This window comes from Mesoplodon mirus, assembly GCF_964341445.2.
Source record: "Mesoplodon mirus genome assembly, chromosome: 12".
In the NCBI taxonomy this organism is placed as follows: Eukaryota; Metazoa; Chordata; class Mammalia; order Artiodactyla; family Ziphiidae; genus Mesoplodon; species Mesoplodon mirus.
The window spans coordinates 97,494,994-97,520,751 of record NC_138988.1 but is presented as its reverse complement, the minus strand read 5'-3'; the positions used below and the strand labels follow the sequence as shown (position 1 = coordinate 97,520,751).

At 41.3% G+C, this 25,758-nt stretch overlaps 1 protein-coding gene across 5 annotated transcripts in view; it reads left to right on the top strand.

The window, feature by feature from the left end:
- HIVEP1 (HIVEP zinc finger 1) overlaps positions 1–25,758 on the top strand; it is a 142,672-nt gene that overhangs the window by 104,817 nt on the left and 12,097 nt on the right. For all 5 annotated transcript variants that reach the window (XM_082638220.1, XM_082638223.1, XM_082638221.1 and 2 more), the window contains exons 4-7: positions 560–6,531; positions 9,728–9,861; positions 10,577–10,752; positions 15,262–15,363. In XM_082638220.1, coding sequence (XP_082494346.1) covers positions 560–6,531; positions 9,728–9,861; positions 10,577–10,752; positions 15,262–15,363 — 6,384 coding nt within the window. The remainder of the gene's footprint in view (positions 1–559; positions 6,532–9,727; positions 9,862–10,576; positions 10,753–15,261; positions 15,364–25,758) is intronic.

The following is a 25,758-nucleotide window of genomic DNA, read 5'->3' as shown; positions in this document are numbered from 1 at the left end:
TCAGTGAATATCCCATGATCATCTGAGGTATCTGTGTCTAAAAATTATCGTATAGTAACCTTTGTTCTCATAAGAATATCAGTATTGCCTATTGTGGAGCAATACTGTTATGCAGAAACTTGCTGAGAAGTTTGCTTTAAAAGATACTAAATGTGATAAGACAAATACCCAGCATTAAAAGGTTGAATTTTCTTCTTTGTGGGCCAGCTCTCTTAAGACTATTGTGTAGGGTCCTCAGCCGCAAGGGTGAAGGGGGAGGATAATTTAGTTTTGAAACATCAGGTTCCAGGACTGTGGTGAGATAGGGGGTCAAGAAAGGAACACAGCGTTCTAGAAATGGGCACTAAGGTCTTCGCATGATTGTTTCAACAGATGTTGATGGCCAGCATTCTTAATATTGCCAGAATGTAGGAATGCAGTTTTATCCAAACTGGCTTTCCTTTAAATTGCCTTCTTCAGTTGTCATAACACCCTTGTGATCATAATGTTAATCTAAAAAAATCATAGTTGGTGTACATATCATTTTACCAATTGGTTTTCATTTTTCTTTTTTGAACAGAAATCTTAGAGGCTGGTATTAAAGGAACTTCAGAATCACTTAAAGGTGTGAAACGAAAAAAGATTGTAGCCGAGAATCACCTGAAAAAAATACCAAAATCCCCACTGAGAAATCCTCTTCAGGCAAAACACAAACAAAATACAGAAGAGTCATCTTTTGCCATTCTTCAGAGTGCGGTGGAGTCCCACAAGAAGCAGAATCACAGTCCTGTAAAAAATGGGAAGCAGTTTACCAAACACAATGGAGAAACCCCTGGGATAATTGCCGAGGCCTCTAAATTGCAAGAGTCTGTCTCCCCGAAGAAGCCCTCGTTTCTGCAGCACCCATCCGAGCCGCGCCGGTGGAGGTCGGAAGGCTCTGACCCCACCAAGCCCGGTGTCCCCGAGGGAAAATGTGACTCCAGTTCTCTGTCCAGTAAAAGCAGGACTGACCACCATGAATGTATCTCCTCTCACTGCAGCCCCCCGCCCTCCTCGTATGCAAACACCGCGTTCGATGTCTTACTGAAGGCCATGGAGCCAGAACTGAGCACCTTGTCGCAAAAGGGCTCCTCTTGTGCAGTTAAGAGTGAAAAACTGAGACCAAATAAAACCGTACGACCCCCTTCTCACCTGAACAATAGCCCGATGGATGCCCCCGATCCGACCCCGCAAGAACCGGCCGCCCAATCACAGCTGCCTCCTCGGACCTCATGCGCCGGGCACGTGTCTGCCGCTCAGAAGAACAACCAAGCAGCACTTCAGGCCGTTTCGCCTTCCTATAATCCACGCGAACACCCCGTTTCTAAACCTGGCCAACAAAATCAGCAGCTACCAGCGTGTTCGGGTTTCGCCAGATCACTCACGAGTCTGCAGAATCAGGAGAACGCCCAACTTGAACACGTCTGTAACGCAGCAGTTACGTCCTCCGTAGGTGTGGCTTCACCCTCCAGTAGAACTCAGGTTTCTCCTCCAAACCAGCACGTGGATGCTGCCTTGCCGCTGTCAGTGAGCCCCGCCCTTTGCACGCGGTCACCCCCCACGCCAATGTACAACTCAACTCCTGTCGCCTCTGTCGTTAATCACAGCGTGGAACAAATGTGCAATCTTCTTCTGAAAGATCAGAAGCCAAAAAAACAAGGAAAATACATCTGTGAGTATTGCAGTCGAGCTTGTGCAAAACCCAGTGTGCTTTTAAAGCACATCCGCTCCCACACTGGAGAGCGACCCTATCCCTGCGTGACCTGCGGGTTTTCATTTAAGACTAAAAGTAACCTCTACAAGCACAAAAAATCCCATGCACATACTATCAAACTGGGTCTCGTCTTGCAGCCAGATGCTGGCGGCTTGTTCATGTCTCACGAGTCCCCCAAAGCACTTAGTATCCATTCAGATGTGGAAGATAGTGGGGAGAGTGAAGAGGAGGGCGCTGCTGACGACAGGCAGAACGACCCGGGCTCCATGGACCTGCAGCCTGTGCAGATAATGAAAATGGTATCCAGCTCAGAAGCTTTACCAAAATTGGGTTCCATTCCAAGCAATCCAGATCCTGTGGTAGGTGACTTTTCACTACAGGACAGATCTTCAGAACCACAGGCTGTGACAGAGTTACCAAAGGTTGTGGTCCACCCCATCAGTGTGTCCCCTTTAAGAGCTGACAGCCCGAAGGTTACGGATTCCAAGTCTGAACCTTCTAGTGCACAGAAGCAGAAAGACCTTCAGGTAACCGGTAGACTGTCCCACTCAGCCTGGGCGTCCTCCCTGGAGATGGATGAGAAGTCCCATCAGAAGGGCGACGTGAGTCAGCCGGAGGGAAAACAAGAATCTCACTTGGGAACGGTACATGCCCAGCTACAAAGGCAGCAGGCCACCGATGACTCCCAAGAGCAGCAAGGAAAACTCCTCCTGAGTCCTCGCAGTTTAGGAAGTACGGATTCTGGTTACTTTTCACGTTCTGAAAGTGCCGACCAAGCAGTGAGTCCACCGACGCCCTTTGCCAGAACGTTCCCCGCCCCGGAGCAGGACTCTAACAAGAATAATGGGTCCTCTGCACCTCGTGTCAACACACCAGCAGCTTCGGCTCTTCCAGCAGGTGACAAAGCGTCACTCCTCCCAGGTCAGATGCGCCCACCTTTGGCGACAAAAACGCTTGAGGAACGGATATCAAAGCTTATCTCAGACAACGAAGCCTTGGTAGATGACAAGCAACTGGATAGTGTAAAGCCACGGAGAACCTCTCTCTCACGACGGGGAAGCATCGATTCCCCCAAATCGTACATATTTAAGGATTCTTTCCAGTTTGATTTAAAACCAATGGGACGGAGAACAAGTTCAAGCTCTGATATACCAAAGTCCCCTTTCACTCCCACAGAGAAATCAAAGCAAGTGTTTCTTCTCTCTGTACCTTCCCTCGACTGTCTGCCCATCACCAGAAGTAATTCTATGCCTACCACGGGGTACTCAGCAGTCCCTGCGAGCATCATCCCTCCCCCACACCCACTGAGAGGAAGTCAGTCCTTTGACGACAAAATTGGTGCTTTCTACGACGATGTCTTTGTACCAGGGCCTAACACTTCTGTGCCCCAAAATGGGCATCCCCGCACTCTTGTCAGACAAGCAGCAGTAGAAGACTCTTCAGCAAATGAAAATCATGTTCTCGGTGCCGGGCAGTCCTTGGACGAGAGCCATCATGGAGGCAGCCCCGCTGGTGAGACCGCAGCAGCAAGAAGCAAGCCCCCAGCCCCGGGTTCACACTTGGAAAAGAAGAAGACTCATCAGGGGCGAGGGACCATGTTTGAGTGTGAGACCTGTAGAAACAGGTATAGGAAACTGGAAAATTTCGAAAATCATAAGAAATTTTACTGTTCAGAGTTGCACGGACCAAAAACCAAGGTAGCTCTGAGGGACCCTGAGCACAGCCCAGTGCCCAGCGGTGCACAGCCTCCCATTCTGCACTACAGGGTCGCCAGTGCCACCGGGGTCTGGGAGCAGACGCCCCAGATACGAAAAAGGAGGAAAATGAAAAGTGTCGGAGATGACGATGAACTTCAGCAAAACGAAAGTGGAGCTTCTCCCCAGAGCTCCGAGGGCCTCCGGTTTCAGAGCGCTATGGGCTCGGTTCCCAGTTTGTCTCAGCAGAACGCTGCCATAACTGGTGACCAGCCGCCTAGAAATATCCAGCTGCAGACCTCCCCGATTCAGCTCGTGGCCAGAGGCCCCGAACAGACCCCGGACCCGAAGCCGTCCCCCGTCGTCGTGGGAGAGCACATGAGCTCGGTTGCCCAGGACAGGACCGAGCCCAAGAGACATGGGGCCGGCATCTCCGTCATCCAGCACACGAACTCCCTGAGCAGACCCGGTGCGCTGGACAAGCTGGAGTCTCGTGAAGGCGCTTCCCCCGTTTCTTTCCAGGAGCTGAGAACAGGGAAGCCCGGGTCTCTGCACATAAGAGGGATTTCCCAAGAGGAAGGCCGCCTGCCCCAGAACACGTCTCAGCCCGCCGAGCCTGCACTGTCCGATGCTCTGAGAGGGGACCTTCAGGAAAGTTCCAGAAAGATCTCAGGTGAGCGACACGTGTTAGGACAGCCCTCAAGACTCGTTCGGCAGCACAACATCCAAGTCCCAGAAATCCTGGTCACAGAAGAGCCAGATCGGGACCTGGAAGGCCAAGGCCACGATCAGGAGAAGTCTGAGAAGTTCAGTTGGCCTCAGCGGAGCGAAACCTTGTCCAAACTGCCAACAGAGAAACTGCCGCCCAAAAAGAAGAGGCTCCGTCTTGCCGAGATCGAGCACTCCTCAACCGAGTCAAGCTTGGACTCCCCTCTCTCCAGGAGTCTAAGCAGGGAGAGTAGTTTATCTCACACTTCGAGTTTCTCTGCTTCCTTAGACGTAGAGGACGTTTCTAAGACTGAGGCCTCCCCCAAAATCGATTTTCTGAATAAAGCGGAGTTTCTCATGATTCCACCTGGCTCTAACACCCTGAACGTTCCTGGGAGCCACCGGGAAATGAGGCGCGCTGCATCGGAACAGATTCACTGCCTGCAAGTGTCGATGGAGGTCTCTGATTTCAGAAGTAAATCATTCGACTGTGGAAGCATTACTCCACCTCAGCCAGCACTGCTTGCTGAATTGCAGCCTCCGACATCCCCTTCTGGCATGGGGGTTGCCGGGCACGTGCCTCTCTTGGAAAGACGGAGAGGCCCACTGATACGGCAGATCTCTTTGAACATCACTCCGGAGGGTCATCTATCTCCTGGGAACCCATCCTCTTTCCAGACTATCACTCGTCCTGGTGTGAACACAGTGCCATTTCAGGGGCCTCAGCTCACTCATGCACCTTCACCTGAGTTTCCTGCAAATACTTTGCACTCCCAGACTCAGATTAAGGATCTGCGAGCAGAAACTCTGAGTTCCAACTCTCCAAACATCTTTCCTGTTCAACAGCTTCTTGGTATCCATTTGTTAAATCAAATCCACACGCCCCTTACCCTCCCAGACACACAGATGTCTCCGCAGGTGTCTACACAGAGTGTCAAACCAGATGCAAGCCCCGGTGGACATGTATCTTCTAAAAGTGAGGATTGCTTTGCTCCCAAGTACCAACTTCAGTGTCAGGTGGTCCCTTCGACCCAGCCTTGCGCTTCTAACCCTGTACATCCTCTGCCAAAGCAAGTTCTTTCAGACCCAGCTGGGGCCACCCATCGTGCGACCTCGTTGACATTACCAGCCAAGTTAGTAGAAGCCACGTCTAATTCGTGTCCTCTGCCACCACTGAAGGTCGGGCCTCTCGGCAGTCAGGGGCCCAAGGTGCCAGCATCCTTGGCGCTGCCCTTGCACCTGCAGAGTCGGGTCCCAGCGTACTGTTTCACCACGGCCACAGCTCTGCCGCAGATCCTAGTGACCCAAGATCTATCCGGTCAGCCGATTTGCCAGGCTAATCGCAGTATGGTGCCAATCAGCGAAGAACAAAATTCCGTGCCAAAATCGCAATACGATCACCGGAATGCTTTGCCAAACCCAGAGGGAGAACTTGTCTGTGAGAATGTTATTTCAGAGATGGGCCAAAATTCGTCTCCATCAGAATCCTTGCCTGTAACTCAGAAAATGTCTGTTGGTAGACTTTCCCCCCAGCAAGAATCTTCAGCTTCAAGTAAAAGGATGCTGTCCCCAGCAAATAGTTTAGACATTGCCATGGAAAAGCACCAGAAGCGAGCCAAGGATGAAAATGGAGCTGTCTGTGCAACAGATAGTAGACAGTTGGAAGCACTGAGTTCAAGAGCTCATGAAGTTGGTAAGCAGAAGAAGCCTGTTCTGGTGAGGCAGGTTTGTACTACGGAGCCCCTTGAAGCTGTGATATCGGAACAGGATATTTTTTCTCACCCTGAAGTTAGTAGTGAGGCTCTGCATTTGACTGATGTTTCACCAGCTGATAATTTGTCGTCAGGACACTCCAAGCCTGTGGTTATAGAACCTATAAAAGAATTGCAGGAATTTGAAAGCATCCCGTCGGCCACATCGCTGACTCTGACAGTTAGAAATTTAGCTGTACCTGCAGAGAAAACTCAAATTTCTCCTTCGGAACACGTAGACAATAACCAAGAAAGGAAGTCACCAGGGGTTAAAAATCCAGGCGACAAAGCGAACATCCAAGAGCAGAGTCAGTCCTCAGCCCCGACTCCTTCCGCGTGTAAGGCGGGTGACACACAGCAGCCGACCTTCCCCAGTCTGAAGACTGCAACCAGTTTCACGTGGTGTTACCTGTTGAGGCAGAAAGCCCTGCACCTGCCCCAGAACGACCAAAAGACTTCGGCCTACACCGATTGGACCGTGAACGCCAGTGATCCAAATCCACTCAGCTTGCCTACCAAAGTGGCTCTCTCTCTCCTGAACTCAAAACAGAAGACTGGAAAATCTCTATATTGTCAAGCAATAACGACCCATTTCAAGTCAGATTTATTGGTCTATTCAAGCAGATGGAAAAGCAGCTTAAGCAAGGTACTTGAAATATCATTTATCTTCAAAAATAGTCTGTGCAAGTTAGTTCCAAAATGTCTGGATGTCTTTAAAGATTTCGATTGGAGGTTGTATTTTAATTTTGAATGACAAATTGTGCTTTCTAAGTGTACAGTTATTTGAAAGAAAGAATGATAAGTTTACCCAGGGAGTTATACTGATAAAGGTTACCCAGAGTCCTCTAAGATTTGATTTTCTTGTTAGGTGAGAGAAGATTGTGTTTATGCTTTATCCCTGCTAATGAAGGGGAACAGAGGTGTGAATATTGGGGATTGTTCTATTTCATTTTAAAATATAAGCAGAGACCCATTCATCCTTGTTTTATGCAGATCTGACCACTCTCCCCTCACCATGCTGATCCCAGCTCTCTTCCTGTGTAGCTCTGAGAATCATCTTAGTACTAGAGAGAAGATTCACAAAATAACTGTACACTTGATAATTAAGTGGGTTTGGTCAGGCTTTGTACAGTAAGGTCATAAAATGATAATTTGGGGTTATTTGTGGAATAAAACTATAATTAGAGTTGGCTTTATAAAATGGGGAAAATCATTTAAATGATTAAGAATAAGTAGATAAGGGTATTAGGTTGGACTCTGGACATTCAGAATTATAGATTAAGTTCTTGATCTCTACAGGCTCACAAGCACATAATACAGGTTCATAAATATTTATCAATATGAAACTATCACAGTCTCAGTATTATGATAGAAGTGCCTACAAGTTTAATAACAGAAGGAAGTCTCTAACACTGTCAGTAGCTTGAGGAGGAGGTATGTATACAAGGAAGATAATCCAAAAGTAGTGATACTGCAGCTGAGTCTTTAAAAAAGAAAAAAAAAAAGTAAGGATTTTCTTTTTTCAGGCAAACAAGAGTGAGACATTGTAATAGTCTGCCAAGTGATGTGGAAGTGAGAATGAACTTAGTTCATTTAAAGAGCCCCGAGGAGTCCAACATGGCTAGAAGGTGTTGGAAGTTTGAAACACTGACGTAATTTGAAGTTGGAAATGTAGATAAAGACCAAAGAATATGCATGGTGGTAGAGAGCCTTTGATATTTTCTCAGTGGAGGAGGGTGCATCCAAACCATTCAGAATTTAATTTTTAAATGCTCAGACTCTACATCTACTAAGTCAGATGGAAAATGAGACTTGAGCGTGAGAATTTAAACAGCTCTTCACGTATGTATGTGCCTGAAGTGCCTATGAAAAGTGGCTCTCCTTCAGTACCAGGTGCCTTGGTAGAAATGCCTTGGGGAATGCACGTCTGGATTTGGAGCTGGGAGAGAGATCCGGGTGGAAGGTGTAGAGATCGTTCAGTGCGTAGGTGCAATTAATGAGGTTTTTAGAGAGAAGGGCCTGGAATGGATCCCGAGATCCCTACTATTCAAAGGCTTGAGTGGGTGAAGAAAGTCCACGTAGGAAATGAGAGAGATTGTTCATTAAGGAAGGAGGGGGACTACGAGAAAGTGGTATCACACAGATCAAGGAAGAAGATATTTTAAAGAGAGTTGTTCAAGCCAAGAGGTCAAACAAAGATGAAGACTAACATGGTGTCTGGACTGAAGGGTGCTGAGGTCCCGGAGACATGAGTTCTATGGGCAAGTGGCCGTGGAGGACTCGGTGCTGGGTTGACTGTTAACTCACAACCCAAATGTGCATGTATTTATCATTCAAAATGGAAGAGAACAGGTCGATGCTAAAGTGAAAGCATTTCTAAGAGAAGCAAGGTGTCAGCAACATACAGTGTATAGAGCGGTCAAGCACATAAACTAAGGAAATAGTAGAGATTTTGGCATTTAGCTTGTTGGTGAATAGAAGTCAGATTTGATAGCAAGAAAGTGAGCAAAGGATAAGTGGGCATTTGGTACCGAGAAGAAGGTAAGAAATAGGATTACTGTTAGAGGTATAATGTCAAGGAAAGGTATGTGTGTATTCCAAACCTGATGTGTTTGCCAGAAAAAGAGGAGACAGCTGCACGTGCACACGTCAGGGTCAGTGTCATTACCTCTTCACACCCCCTTTTTGAGACACTCAGGCCAGCAGCTGTTCTTTACGCCTGGCTTTGTAAGGACAGGGCCTTCCCAGGGGATTCTTCCCGAGGCCACATAGGCCCCTGGGTCCATGATGCACACACTCTCTTGTCACTTACTGTTACGAGGTCATCGCCATATGATAGCTGTCTACTTGGTGGTGTAATTTTTAAAGGAAGTTTCTAACAAAGAGGACCTTGATCAGAAAAGTTGTGCCTTGTGTTGGGCTTGGCCAGAGGACTGGAGTTTGAGCCCTTGCTGTTCGCACTTGACGTTGGACAAGTGACTTAACCCTACGCGTGTCCTTCCTCACTGGGATGTGATCACCAGTGCTGGCTGCCTCACCAGGATATGTGAGAGCAGAGGAGGCTGGGGAGTGAGAAAAGAGGTGGTAAATGGTGCGGCTGTGTAAAATCGTAAGGTCGCGTCACTACAGAGTTTCCGTAGGAAAAGCACACACTTTATTATTCTGATGTTCACTACTTTTTTCTAGAGATTTTAGTATTATCAGGCCAAGACCTAACTTTTGACCTGACCTGTAATTCACAGTTATCAGTATTCAGGAACTTTTGAGTGGATATAGAGAGGAAACCTAATTATGGTTTAAAATGATGGGAGAAGGGGAGAATAAAATATTGGGAAATGGAGCTTCGGCTCTAACTTTACACTGCACTGATGTTGAAGGGGAGTTAGTCATGTTTTTCAGGAGTATGAGACATTATACCATAAGGGGGTAACTAGCTCTTTTCCATCTTTAAATAATAAACTCTTTAACAAGTATACTTAAACTGTAGTCTGAGTGGTTGGTTAGCTATAAGAAAGAATATTTAGTTTATTAAAAAAAGTTCCTAAAATTAAACTCATGGAATACCAGGGTGGAGGGTTGTAGAGTCTTTATTTGGGGGTGTCAGTGGAATGTGGTGGGAGTTTAAAGTAGCATAAGATGTGTCAGTTCGCTGTGATTCAGACGGACAAAGGAGGAGATAAAGCAATGACCTTTAAAGCTGTTATGTCCTTGAACTGCCTTCCATTAAGCTAACCGTATGCACTGTACTCTGCCATGTTGTAATTTCCAGGTGAAACACTAACATGTTTGTGTTTTCAGTTTTATTAAATTAGTCTCTCTCTCTTTTTTTTTTTCCCTTTCAGAGAGCATTAGGTAATCAAAAGTCCACAGTAGTTGAATTCAGCAATAAAGATGCCTCTGAAATTAACAGTGAGCAAGATAAAGAAAATTCCTTAATCAAAAGTGAACCAAGAAGAATTAAAATATTTGATGGAGGGCAAGTACAAATTTTCCTTCTTAAATGTACATTTAAACTTACTTTTTAAATGTACATTTGCTTTCATGTGAATGAAGACTTACCAGTGCCGATTTTATATAAACGTTGCAGGGTTTCTCAGCTTATTAACAGAATCTTCATGGCAAAATACATGTTAGGTATGATGTTAAATAATGCCATTTTGATCAAGAAAATGACAACTATTTAGAAGACATTGTAGGTTCTAGGAGGCAGCTAAGCACTAAGTTTTCAGAGTGAACCCTGGGTTTCACGTTGATTCATAATAAGGAGTGAACTGAAAAAAATCTGCTCTAAAAGAGATGAATCATTGCCTGTTTGATGTCTTCTGTGAATTTGGTTGTGAGAAAAATTGTAAAAGCCAACTGTAGTTAAAATGAAGCTCAGAAATATTTCAGTACTTACAGCTGTGATTGAATTTAACAATAAAGAAAACTTTTAAAGCAGTCACTTAGAGGAGCTATTTTTAAATTAAACCTGGTATTGAATAAAGTTGTTTGATTAGAACTAGCTATTAGAATATTGTGTTGATGTGAAAAGCTGGAATATTCTGTTACTTACATGTGCATAACATTTATATTTATTGAGTGTAAAAACTGTGCCTTGTTTTATTTTTTAGGTTGAATTTCAATCATCAGTATTTTCTCAAAGACATAGTATCCAATTGCCCTATTCATTTTCCTTTTCTTTAAATTAGATATAAATCAAATGAAGAGTATGTATATGTCCGAGGCAGGGGAAGAGGAAAGTACATTTGTGAAGAATGCGGAATCCGTTGTAAGAAACCTAGTATGTTAAAGAAACACATACGAACCCATACAGATGTCCGCCCCTACCACTGCACTTACTGTAACTTCTCCTTTAAGACTAAAGGTATGAGATGACATCGCTTCATGGTCCTTTATTATATGCATTGAGTTAGCAGAGCTAAGACCCAACTTTACATATTCCTTGACCAAGGATGCAGTAGCTTAAATAGAATAATATAAATTACATCTTGTCAACATCATAGTCTTACCTCTTTATATATTTCTAGACCTCTTGAGAAAAAGTTTTTAATTACACACTTTTAGAATATACATAATAAATATGACATTTGAAAAGGAGCAACTGCCCTTTTTTCTTTTACTTCCCAAATTAGAGTTGTATAACATGATGACTAACACGTTTTCAAAAATACTTACTTTGGAGCTAAAGAAGAATAAAGAAATTTTCATGATCACATTGTAGATGCATTTCAGTGCTAAAAGATTAAAGAAAAAATTAAAATAATAACTACAGTAAAGTTATACTGATTACATTCATGTAATGTAATTATTTATTATCTAATTTTACTCATGCATAGCCATTTCTTTTTCTTTCCCATGAAGCTTTTTTACTGAAGTACTGTTGAATATCAGCTTCAAAAAATTTCTAAATTTTGTACTATTTAATGTTTGTGGAACTCAGAACTAGTAATTAAAATTATATTTAGTACCATTTCTGTATTCTTTATATGTTTTAATTTAAATTGTAAGCCTTTATTGTAGTTAAGGTAATTTTACTCTCTACAAATTTCCTGTGACATATAATGAATAAATACACTATTATAAAACGTTTGCTTTCTCCATTAGGTTCCTTGTTTATGAATCATTATACAAAAATTTCTTGCTTGAGACTTTAATTTCATATACCACCCTTTAGAAAGTAAGAATCTCACAAATACAAAGCAATATAATCATAAAATTATTTGTCTGAAAGGACAAAATCTGTGAAAAATATTTAATCAATTTTTTTATAGAGCTACGTTATTTTTATCCCTTTTCAGTTAACATTTGCTTTTTTTCTGATTATATTGGTTGTCTTTGCAGTTTTTGCTTTAAAGATTGATCAACTCTTTAGCAAAATTTATTCTATATTTTGGCCAGTATTTATTGGCATTTAAAGAGTATGTAGCAACTAAATAGCTTCAAATTAGCTCTCCTTAAATGCCAGTAAAACCTGAAACAGGAATGATGGGGGAAAAAACAAAGCTGTTCTGCAGATAGCCTTGAATATTTCTAAAGTTTCAAGAAATCATAAGTCAGAAGGAACCCGAATTCTGTCATCCTTAGGTTGTGGTATAGAACCTTCTTCTGGAAATGGAGGGTGCATTTCAGGATGATTTTCCTGATCTTGTGTGAAGGCTTTGATAGGATTAAGTGCTTTGATCTTTTAACCCAACTTACTGCTTTTACACTGGTTTTGATCCTATGATTAAGAAACGTCCCGTCTGTTGAATAATTTCCAGTGTGAGACCAGGAGACCAGTGATAGGCCAATATTACAAATGAAACATTACCAGTTGCAGAATGATGTTACCAAATAGAAGAGGATCCAGGTATAATGTGAAATGGGTGTTTCTCAAAAGAAGGAGGAAAAGGAATCAGGATATTTTATAAAGTAAGGGCAAAGAAAGGAAGGAAAACTTTGATATGGAAAACAAATGAAACTACAGAGATTTCTTGGCAAAGAAAAATATTATGAATCATCAAGTATTAATCCTAATGAAATAACTCAAGCCAACATCATGTAAAATATTAGATAAATGTTTGTTAAATGGTGGACAGGGCATAATGATCTTTGAAGAGTGAGCAGTATATGTTAGCAGTTTTCATGTCTTCCATTGCTCAAATATGCTGGATACCTGAATTTACATTAAATTTTTTGTTTTGTCAGATAATTCATTGGAATTATGTGATAAATATTTATTTGAAGAAAGCTACCCTAGCTAGGCAGACTGGTGAAGAAAATATTAGAAATTCAGTATTTCCCTATTCTCGGCATGGCAGTTCTCTTTTTTATGGTCGCTTCCTTGTAGAAGTCTACCTTTTATGAATATATGTCAAACAGATTCCATAGTACCTTGTAAAGGTAGCTAAATGATAAAAGAAAGACTTGTTTTTAGATTAGGCTGTAAATTTTGCCCTACTCTGATTTACTTTGTTGTCCCATTCTTGAATGTGTCTGGTTATTAACAGAAGGTAATAGTGATGTACGCAAAGATAGCATGGTACTATCGAAGGAATGATCTGTCCTCCTAGAAATTGATGCTTCTGATGGTAATGCTTGTAAATCTGTACTTCATCATTTGTCCTCTCGGTTTATTTTATGAATGCATTTTCAAAATAATTTTAATTGATTTGTTTTCACTATTCTGCTTTAAAGGTCAGTCAGCTCAGTCAGTGAGCTTGCATCTCTGCAGGATTTAGTTCCATTTATATCACAGAAAGCTGGACTTTATATGTAGCTATAGGAGCCCCGAAACAAAATCTCTCATGCTTTCCAGAGGATTTATATGAATGTTTATTAAATCTGTTGAAAATTTTATCTGTTAAGTTAATGCACAGCCTTGCTAGGGGATATTTGCATTTTAATGTGCATATTTTGCACATTGAAATGCAAATTGTTTTATTTTAAATTATTTAAGAAGTTGGTTAATAATAAGTAATAGCTCAAGTTATGAGAAAATATGCTTATTAAAAACTCATATTCCCAAATTTGCCTAGTTACAATTATACCTTAACTTCTCAGAAAGCAAATGACCTCCATGGCTGTCTATTTAGGGAACAAAAGCATTTTGAAAGAACTATTAGTGGACCTTGTGATTTGGTTTATAATATTGTCATCATACTAGAAAGTGTTTTGACTAATAAGTGGAGATTTCAGCCACAATAAGATGGGAAAACTATTTTTCATAGCTTCTAATGTGAAAAATTTGAAGCATACAGAAAAGTAGATGTTTGCATAATGAACACCAGTATGCCCATCACATTTTAATAATTGTTAATAATTTGCCATATTTGCTTCATATTTTATTTTTAAAGTGTATTTAAGGTAAATGTCAGACATGGCCAAGTCATTTAAGCCGGGCGTTATCTCTAGAATCACAGAGGTCAAGGTTTGCTGGATCTTAGACATTTTCTGGTCCGTGCCCTCTCTTACACTTGAACCCCTTAAGCACTAAGCTCTGGGATGCTGTGCATACTAACTAGTGCAAGAATTGGCCTAAACGGGTGTGACCAGTCCCACGGGCTTAGTGCAATTTTAGTGAAGGTGAGGCTCCATAAATAGTGCAATTTTGCAGGTCTTTCAGCTACTGCAGACTCAAATCTGGACCAATGATTCAAACATTTTTAGCTCTTCTGAGGTTTATTCTGAAATACTGATTTGCCCTGCTCGCCAAACTCAGCATTTAGATTTTATTTTCAAAAGAGACGATTTTCCCTTATTGGCAATTTTGTGTGTGTGGCATTATCTACTCAAGCTGCATGGTATCCTCAAGAGAATTTGAGCTCTCCCCCTGCATTAAGGATCACTTGGGGCCAGCATGCCCCATGGTTCCCAGTTAATCTGGTGATACTTACAGAGGTGTACACCAGCTGCCAGAGGAAACACACCTCTAGGGATACTATTATGAGACTTGCAGTCAGTATGGTGAAGTAAAATTAATGTAGGAAATTCTTTCTCTTGTTCCAAACACACAGAAATACTATTTATAGTACAACAACCAACTGTAGTTTTAAATAGATAGCCAAGCTTGAAATTTAGAAAGGAAGACTCCCAACCACCAAAAATAAGGAAACTCCAAACTAGCATGGTGAACAGATATTAAAAAAAAAAAAAAAAAAAAAGTCCATAGGGACATCAAGCCAGATATATGCCCAGAGGTCTGGAGTTTAATGCTCATCCTGGAATGGCTTCTGAGGCCTCTGAAATAAGCATGGCTCTCCTGTCCAGTGACTTTGGACCATGTGGGGAAAAAGCTGCCTGCTAAAAAGCAAAACCCTATACCTGTGCCATGCCAAAAAAAACCCCACAAACTGATCCAGAATTAGTGTAATGAAACTGTTAAGGTCCCAGGTGGAAGCAATTGGAAGGCTGACCCATAGAGATGTGTCTACAACCCAGGGTACTTAAGACTCCATGGAAACCAATCTTGCTAAAGATAAGTTTACAATAAAAACTAAAAAATGTGCAAGGAAATAAAGTACTATGAGGGAAAACCAGCACACACAACTGATGGAGAATTCAGAAACCACAGATCATAGTGCAATCTGAAGGGGACTTTAAGTGTATATAAAATGTTTTAAGAAATAAATAAGGACTAGAGAATAGTAACCATAAGGCAAAAGTAGACATTATCAAAGTTGAGGAGGCAGATTTGAAAAAGAGATTATTCCTAATAACAAGGTTATTACAGCATATAGATACCAGTATTATTTTTTGAGCAAATTTTAATCATTGGAATTGTATAACCACAATCTGTACTTTCACTTGAAATAGGAATGGAATTTGCCAGTGTTGACAAATGCAATAGCAAAATAATACTATGTAAGCTTAGTAAACATTCTTTTCCCTTAAGGAAATCTGACAAAACACATGAAGTCCAAGACACATAGCAAGAAATGTGTGGATTTAGGCGTCTCAGTAGGTTTAATAGATGAACAAGATACAGAAGAATCAGGTAAGGCTTTATTCCATATTTTTCATAAATGCTATTTACAATGTACTCCTTTTTTTCTTTGCATCCATACTCTTCTTTCCATTCCCACTGATACTGCTCAGTTCCTACTTTCATCACCTCTTATTTATACTATGTGATAGACTCCTAATCAGTTTTCTCACCTTTCCTCTGTCTTCCTTCCTTTGCATCTATCCCCACTGATGTTAAGTTAATCTTCCTGAAGCATGTGTCTGATCATACTGTCCCTCTGCTCCAGGTCTTCCATTGGTTTCCATTTTCCTACCAAATAGGATATGAGCTACTTGACCTCAAGTAATTCCTCAGAATCCTTTATAATCTGATGCCTGCCTACTTCTTCACCTTTATCCCTCATCTCTCTCTTTCACCTGCCCTAATGCTTGAATTTCCTGCTTACATGACACTGATCCGGCTCTCTGCCTATAAAGCCCTCACCCTCAATCCCCACACAAACGTGGCTCCCCGTCTGCATTGGTCAAAATCTTATTTTCCTTCAAGATCCAGCTCAAATCCACTGCTGTCATGAAGCCTTCTCTGATTTTCCCTTCCCACACCACTTGCGGGAAGCAATTTTCCCCTTTTCTCAACACCTGTAATATTTTAGAGTTCACTCTGAGAGTAATGAATCCCTTTCTGCCATAACTTTTTTTATTATTTACATGCTTCCTCCCTTACCTCTTTGCTGATTCTCAAGCGTGTCATGAGTAGAACTGATGCCTGAGTAATATTCGCTGCGCCCGCAGCCCTCAGCGCAGTGCCTTGTTCATGGCAGCTGCTCTGGAAATATTTGGGGAATAAAACATTTGTTTGCTTCCCCAAATTGTTTATTATTTTGAAAAAGGTTAACTGGTTGTTTTCTTAACGATGTTAACTCAACAAGTAGAAGTATTTATCTCTAACCAATTTTGAGGGGAAATTAAGCTGTTCATCTGTTCCGACTAGTCAGACAATAGAACTATTTTTTTGTAAGACTTTTTGTTTTAACCCAAGAATTTATCAACAAGAGATAAGTTAAAAAAAAAAAAGTTGTCCTATTTCTTTTTTGAAAAACACCCTAAATTAAACATTTACCTGCTTGCTATGTTTTAGTTAGTATGTACTAGTTTGATGTAGAAAAAAGTTCCAAAGAGAAAATGGTGAGGACATCTTTGAAAATACAGGTAAAAAAAAAGCAAATGCTTTTCATTCCACCTGACAACCAGTAACACACTAAATGAATCAGCCTGAATTTGTTTCTAAATATGCAAGAGAAGTGACTCACATCTTAAGTGCTACAGTTGATAGGATTTCATATTTTAAGCACAAGGAGAGGATTGCCTTTAACTTGAATTTTGGGAAATAAGTGGATGTATTATTAGTAGAAGGAAAATATAATCATAACAAACTTAGGACAATAAGGAGGTTTTTAGTGCTTTATAGACACTTTGATGCTCTGATACATATTGGGGATGGCAATACCAGGATTTGAAAGTATATATCAAATTAACATATGTGTAACTTTTTTGTCCTAGGAACATACGTATTAAAAACTGATTTTTGAATGGCTAGGAATTGAGTTCTGTGTTGATGTCTTTGTATAAAGACACACATTTAATAAAATTAATTAATTTACTTCTAATGTAAATAGTCTGTTTGATTTATTTTCTGCTCTTAGTAGTCATGCAGTAAATTAGCTACCATAACTATTTAAGTGAAAAAAAAATCCCTCTTTATTATTTATTTGCTTTATTGCTATTACGCTGAGCAATTCAGAATTAAAAAGCTAGGAAAAATGAATAACGCTTTCAGTGAGTATATTTGTTACCCAGAGACTTTTAGAAAAGGCACGAAGTAGAGGTTATAATATGAAATACTAATTTCTGAAAAATGTATAAACGTTAAAAGCATTATTATTATAATATATACTCTTAGGTGTTTTACTTCTTTAAGAAGATGAGTCTTATAAAAATTAAGTAAAATGTAGAATCTTCTAAATGGTCAAGGGAAGGTAGTGTTGATATCCCAAATTTACATAGGAGAATTAAGTGTAGTTTCCATTAATTATCATGCATCGTTTAGATTGGCCAGCTGACTGATGGACTTACATATCTATCCGTTCATTTTTGTTATTTCTCACCTGATTCCAGAAACACTTGAAGCAGTTCTTAGACTATAACTCAAACTTGATAGCCTAATTCCCAATTCAGATGAGATCCTCTGATAAAACTCTAGGTAGTTTTACCTGTTTTTTCTGTGTGTGTGTGTTTTTTTAAATTACTGTACTTATCAGTAGTATACTCAAAGTGTTTTCACGGTTTTAATTGAATAGTAAATTATAGCACATAGGTGGATTCTGCCAAGTGCTATGTCATACCTCATAGTCCTTTACAATATGCCAACAAAATATATTCCTCCACTTTTGCTTTATTATAGGCTTGGAATGAGGCATAAATGTGGCAAACATTGTTTCAAACAAATGGTCTTGTTTTCCCTTTATTATTGTCTTTGGTGCTTTTAAAAATATTTTGAGATGTTTTTTAAAAATACAGAAAGATTACACAGAGTTTTATTACATGCACTCATGTATTCACACCAGAGTTGGGGATTATAAATGTTTTCTCACATTAGCTTCAAGTCTTTTTCATAAATGGTGTTTTTGAAAATTGTATTTTCATAAATTTGTATTTTTGGGAAAAAAACAAGCTAAGTAAGGCATCACACATTAGGTGCAGTAGCCCTAACTCACCCCTGCCCGTCACTCCCCCTCCCAGAGGCAAAGACTAACTGCACTTGGAGGTTTTCTTTCAATTCATTTAACATACGTGTGTATATCCACACATAGCATGTGGTTTTGTTTAAGTTTGTATTCCAGATTTGCATGAACAGTACCACCTTGTATGTAGATAACTAGAAAATTAATTTTGCTTTATAATTTTAAATTGTTGTCTAGGATAATTTCTATTTCTGCACATCCTTAACCATACCTGATACTACATGCATTTTAGTTTGGGGCCACCTTGATGGATGAGAGTCTGCTGTCTTTACTTGTATTTTCTTGATTGCTATCCTAAGTTTGGATCTTGTTATTCTTTGGGAAGAAGTTTCACTTGATTAAACTGATGGAAGTTAGAGATGGGATCTTGCTTAGCAATTCTTTAGATGTCTCTGTTTTTAGAGAGGAAAGCGCAGAAGCCCACAGTGTGATGCTGCGTGTCCGCAGGGTGTACTGTTTTCTAGTCCAACGCCAGCCTAGAATATTCTAGGCATTCTTTTTTCACTCTCCTTTCCTGGATCCTCCTCATCTCCCCAGCCTCTAAATGCAGTGCCCAGAGCTGCGGTCTCTAATCTCTCATCTCTTCTGTCTGTGCTCCCTCCCCAGGTAGCCTCGTGCAGTCTTCCGGCTTTAAATACCATCTATATGCTGATGATTCCCATATCCGCTCCAGATTTGCATGTCCATCTTTCTACTCACCATTTCCACTTGGATGTCTCATAGGCATCTAGAGTGTGACGTGCCCCAAACTCTAGGTTTCCCCCTTATGTGACTCTAGGAAGCACGCTTCCCTGAAGTCCTTCTCCCATCCTTCCAGCTGCTGGACCAAAAACCTTGAAGTCGTACTTGGTGTCCTTTGGCTCCAATCCACCAGTAGAACCTTTGGCTCTTCCTTCAAAATGTACTCGGCAACCTACCGCTTTGAACCACCTGTTCCTCCCAGCCCTGGTCAGAGCTATCATCACGTCTTCTAAGTTGCTTGCAGCAGCCCCTCACTGGTCTCCGTGGTTCAGCCCCTGCCTCTTTACAGCCTGCTTTCAACACAGCAGCCAAAGTGGTTTCTGCAAGTTATGTCATTGCCTTGCTTAAAACCCTCCATCGGTTTCCTGTCTCGTTCGGAGCCGTGGTCTGTGTCCCCTGCGAGCACCACGCCTCTGAAACTCGGCTCCACTCCCGCCTCCCCTGCCCCTCAGCTGCAACCACCCTGATCGCCTGGCTCGGTGGCCAGCACACCCAGCTGGCCGCTGTCCAGGGCCTTTTCTCTTTTCCTCCCTTTGGAATGCCCTCCACCAGGTGCTGCAAGACACCCCATCACCTCTCAGTGCTCTTGTGCTCAGATGTCACCTCACCAGTGACGCCTTCCTGAAGCTCCCTAGAGGAGAGAGCACCTCGCCCTCTTACTGCCAGCATGACTCCTGCCCCCGACCTGCTTTATCTTTCCGTATAGCACTTACAGCCACTTACAACTTACAGATGAGTGTGTGTATTTATTATCTGTTCCTTTCAACTAGAAAATAGAACATAAGGACGGCGATCTCCCTGTGGTCACTGCTGTATCGCCAGCACGTGCTGGGATTGTGGCTAGCAGCGAATCATAGTAAATAGTTGTAGATTGAATGGATGACTGGAAAAAAATGACCTATAATCTGTCAGGAAATCATTCAATGTTGTTGTTTTTAGAATATGATATACTAGTTTTCCATTAAATTGCTTCACTACAATTCAACGGTAGCTGTAATACAATATTTAATGCCTTTACCTATGAATAGCATTTACATGATTTGTCCGTGGTCGATACAGGAATTTTCAAAGTGATGATGGCCATTCATTTGTTAATTTCTTATTTATTGGTTATTAGATCAGAAGACTAGAAGATATTTTAAGTTATCCTGACGATTCCATTTTTTCATCCTCAGTAATGATCTGTGCAGATTGATAAATATCTGTTCCGTTTTTCAGTGATTCCAGAGAAGAGTTTATTTTCTTTGTGACTGATTATTTATTTAGCACCACAGCAGCTGTCTAGTATGTCCACAGTCACTGCCCTCAGGAGCTCCTTGCCTGTGGCTGTGATGTTGGGACCTTGGAGTGAGCTCAGACTTGGCAGGGTTCACTCCTCAAGGCTGGGATCTGGGAAGGACAGTGACGGCCTCGTCTGGAACAGAAGGATGACTAAGGGTATCCCAGGAGAATGAAAAGGGGGAAATATATCAAAATATAATTGTCCATATATTGCTTTGTTTGAAAAAGTATTGATGAGGGGGTGGGGTAAAGGAGGGCAAGCATTCTGGACCGAGGGAGTTGTTGAGCAAAGCCCAGAGGTTGGGAGAGGGGAACAGGGCATCAGGAGTATAAATGGGGCAGGATGAGAGGGTTGGGCAGGGCGCTGGGGGACAGGTCCTACTATGCAGGGGAGTTTTAGCACCTTCCTTTAAGAAAGTCTGAGGGATTTTTTTTTTTTCTTGTATCATCTAAAGGAATTTAAAGCCACTACCTCTTTAGTCCCATATACATCTGACTTTTAATCTGGATTATTTTCTCAAATGTTTTTTAAACAAGTAAACAACAAATAGTAGGCTTTTAATTTGTGTCCCCAGGAATTTTCATTGCTGAGCTTTTGTTTGTTTTTTCTTTCTGCAGCTGCTGTTTTATTTTGTAGTGGGAATTTAGACAATAATGACTAAAAGAAGCATGATTTCTTTAAGTGGTTAGTCCCATTCAGCAGCAACAATAATAAATAATACCATAGAGCAAAAATCTTTTGGGGGGGACTTCCCTGGTGGTCCAGTGGCTAAGTCTCCGCGCTCCCAGTGAAGGGGGCCCGGGTTCGATCCCTGGTCGAGGAACTAGATCCCACATGCCACAGCTAAGAGTTCGCATGCCGCAACTAAAGATCCCATGTGCTGCAACTAAGACCCGGTGCAGCTAAATAAATAAATAAATACTTTAAAAAAATTATTTTCTGAAAGGGTGTTTTTATAAACAAAGTACCTCAAGGTTTCAGCATCCCTCATTCTCTACCAGCTGGAGTTTACAGGTTTGGGTGGAAAGTCTGGTACGATTTTTCCCTTGTGACACCAATTTTGTATGTATATATGTATAATGACTCATTTAGAAATCTTGCTCTTCATTTATTAAATTAGGGAGCATTATTTCTCCTGGAATTCATTTCTACTCTGAAATTTCTACTCAGCAGCACCAAGGTGTAGAACTTTGCCCACAGACTAGACTATCATAAAAGATAAGGACTTGATTTTTTCCTACCTTAGTGTTTCCGTGTATGTTTTAAAACCACGCCCTTATCAGCTCCATAAGGGTGTTGCACGGAGTAGTGGCGTGTGTTATGAAGTGTTTCATTTTACTATCAATTTAATTTTCCAAGGAAAAATACAAATTATTAGCCATATAGTAGTAGTAGAAGAAGTGACTAACTTTAAAAAAAATAGGAGGGAGAATAAATATTTTCAGCTATCATAGTTTTAATCTTTGAGGTGTACATCTGCTCATAGAAGGAAGCTTGGGGTCCAGAAGCTGGTCAGTGCCAAGTGATCTGACATGCTGGGTTCTCTCTCCCCCTGCTTCCTCCCTGCCCGTAGGAGTTTCCCGCCTCCCTGATCACACCTGGAAGCCTCCGCCTTCTCAGGGATCAGGCTCATGGCAGCGGTTCCTTCTGAGACTTCAGCTGCCAGCTCAAGATGGCTGCCTGACAGTGTATTCCCTATTTTCCTGGCCCAACAAATGAAAATAAGTGATGAAATTGCATCGTGTAATGTAGGGTCTTTCCACACATAACTTGCTGTCTTTTCCCTTTAATGACGAACAGTTCTTCAAGTGCTTTTGTGGCATCCTGGGGTTGTACTATCATTTCTCATACTCTTAATCTAATGTAACTCTGGTGTTAAGCCCACTGCACAGTGCACTGCTAGAAACCACACTGGGATTCCATTTGCTGTGTGTCTACATAAAAATTCAGGAAAATGCTAAGGCTTGGCCAGCAGTTAGGTGTCACAGCAGTTTCTTACCTGTGTCCCAAAAGGTAGTGATTCCAGTGGCTCTTCCGATGCCTTTCATTTTGACCTCACAGCTGCATTTATCCAGGGATGTGACTGATCTACTATATGAAATATGCAAATATGAGATTACTGAGTAAGCTCTTATCAGCAGAATCTCCTTTGTCACCTAGGCTTTCCTAAACACAATCGAAGTTTCTCACTTAATTATGCAACTAGATTGCAGATGGCTACCAAATAACGGTGATTAAAGAAAAATAAGTAGCCAAGTTCAGGAGCCACGTGTCTCTCGGGAAACCAGTACACTGACGCATCGTCTTGATCAATATGAAAATTTGTGACATAAGTCTTCTCTAGATACTGAATAAAATTCTTAAGTAGTTTTGATAGCCACCTTCATATTTCACATTGACAGTGGGGCAGTCCTGTCAGAAGTGGAGTCCTACAGCACCTTAGGAAGGACTGTTCAATTCAGCACATGTGTATGAAAGTCACATATACCTAAACAGCCAGTGCTAACAGGATATGCAAGAACTTGCTCCAGATATTTACGCCTTGATTATCTCAGACATCTGGGAAATGGGGTAAACATTTTAAAGAAGAAAACCCCAGAAGGATATTATTTGGACGCCCTGATTCTAAATGCCAGGATTTGCAGAATAGCAACCAGAAACCTAAGGATAGTGTTTCTAAGGTTTATAGGAGAAATTAGGGGGCTTGGTCGTTTGATCTTTTCTGTAGCACATACATAGTCATCAAGAAATATCATCTCTGAGCTTTCATTTATTCAACAAAATTTGTTAAAGGCTCTCCAAAGGCCAGTGTTACTACAGAGTATCCCCCCCATATTTATTTTTGGAAAATCATTACCATTCGGTAATGTCTTGGTCAGCTTCTGGTTTTCTGGGAAACGTCCAAGTCTTTTTGTTCTATGTTCATATTTAATTTTTCCATAATATCTGCCTTGTTTATTTTCATCAAAGGTTTACTGTAGATTTATTTCTACTTATCTACAGTATTTCTTTTCCTGGTATTATCTTCAATCTTTTTCTTTTTTTGAATGTCCTAAACCTGTTTTCTACTCTCTGCCAACTTGATACTCTGAATGTCATTCACCAGCAGAATGTGCATGTTCCCTGGTTGATAGAGTGCTTATTAAAGGTCAGCGTGAAGATGCTGTGATGAAGGAGCAAAGACCCCTGATTTTTTTATTCTTTACTACCCTTAAAACAGTGGGCTGTAGGCTGCCTTTTTTTTTTTTTTTTTTTTTTTTTCTTTTTGCAGTACGTGGGCCTCTCACTGTTGTAGCCTCTCCCGTTGCGGAGCACAGGCTCAGCGGCCATGGCTCACGGGCCCAGCTGCTCCACGGCATGTGGGATCTTCCCGGACCGGGGCACGAACCCGCGTCCCCTGCATCGGCAGGCGGACTCTCAACCACTGCGCCACCAGGGAAGCCCCAAGCCCATTTTATCCTTCAGCAGATGAATTCTTGTTCTAATTTTCAAATGGAGTAAATTTAGAGATGTTGGGAAACATTTACTTTGAATTAAGCAGAGGGGACTATAAATTTATCTAAGGCAGCCATTAAAATTTGGACATTTGACATCTCAAAGAAGTTTCCGTGTAGTTTAAAACTAGCAACTCAAGCTGTAGATATAGTAGGTGTTCATGAAAAGTCTAATCCCTCCAGCCAGCTGCACATGTCCCTGTATTCTTGCCATGCAAAATTATATAGTCTCAGGAATTTTGTCCCTGTGTTCTTGGTGTATTAGTACTTTTTCTTTTTCACCTTTTGTGTCAAAAGTCATGCTGCTGGCTATTTGCGTTTCATGCCTTGATCGGAAGACTGTTTTTGTCAACAGACTGCTCGGAATGTTAACGTGTGCCCTCCACTGCCAGGCTGGGAGAACCATTCAGTGTGGCAAGCACTGTTACCGCTGGAGGCTAAGTACTTAGGATGATGCGTGTAAGAGGATGGCATTAGATCACAGGATTGAAAACCTGTATCACATTTACCCTTAAAATAAACTTAATGAATTTTTCTAAATGAAGTGCTTTCAAAATGAAACCTGTGGAATATGTTTTTGTCACTGGATGTTTACAGAAAACATTATTAGTTCTTTTAAGAGAAACTTCCACGCACAATAATAAGAAACCATGATAGGTCTTGGGACTTAAAGAAGTGAGTACGTCGTTAATGAACAATGCAGATACCACTGCCTTTTGGTTTACTGCCTAAAGTTAACAAACGTTAAACCTTGGCTCATTATATTGTTAAGATGAAAACATAGTTTAATAAAAACCCCAAACAAAAACCCATTACTGCAGTAGTCGCATGCTTTAAAAGACTTTCCCCAGGTTTCCCTTGTTTGTCTGGATTTCAGAGTAATTTTTCTAAACATGAGGAAACCAAAAGCAGACAAGTTACAGCAGCAGCAGAATGTTGAAGAGGGAGGTGCTGCTGACCTCCCAGGGGAGCCTGTCTGAGGGAGGCCCCACCTGGCTCGGCCAGCAGGGGTCACTGTCGGGCAGCGATGGGAGGGCAGCCTGCGGTTCATCCAACTGAAATCAGATTTTGAAACACATCTTTAGGGAAGTGGTTTGACACAAATTACTCTTGGAAAACAATATTGCTGCACTGTTTACCTTCTTTTTCCCTCATGAATTTAAATTCACAGAAAATAGAAGAAATCATTTTACACATATGTAAAATTGTACTGAGTAGTAGAAATTTTTATTTATAAGGAGTTGGGAATGTATCTAGGAGGAGAGAAATTAAATAGAAATTTTATAGGCCATTTGTTTATGAATTTGTTAAGTAAGTATGGGTTCCTTATACCTTTTCTAGGTCCTTGGGGGATGCAGAGGGGGGAGCTACTGCCTTCACCCTGCTGGAATAGTACAGTCTACATTGTACAAACCAAGGAAGGAACAATTGTCATAGAGTATATCTTACTGGAGTAATGACAAGACTCCTAAATACAAAAAAAACCTGTTTCCAGATTCTGACTTTGATGCTTTCCAGCTGTATTTAAGTCTCTTAAATTCCTGTGTAAAATGAGTTTGGTATCAGCTCTGTCACGAGTGGCTGTTAGGTTTAAACATAATGAGTAAAATGTTGGCAAACTTTTTCTGTAAAGGGCCTGATAATCAGTATTTTAGGCTTTGTGGGCCACACAGTCTCTGGCATGACAACTAAACTTTGTGAGTGTGGCAGGAAAGCTACCCTAGACAGTATGTAAATGATGGGCCTGGTTGTGTTCCAGTAAAACTTTATTTAAAAGAACAGGTGGGAGCCGCGTGAGGCCAGCAACTATGGTCTGACAGCCCCTGGTACAATAGGAACTCAGTGCAGTACGCCATTGTAGTTACTATGCTCAGTAACAGGCTGTAGCAAAACGAGCAGTATCACAAAGTCCAAAATGGCAAGTTCTGGAGTAGTTAACAAGTCTGTGTTCTTGACCTTGCTGACTTGTGGTCATGGGCAGATCACTTTTCCTTTCTGGGTCTTCTACCCTGCACAACTTCTGACCGGATAGTAACAGTCTTCTTTGGGCGGGGGGGGGGTTAAGGGGACAGGGCAGTAATACGAAAGGACTTTTCTTAGCATGAATC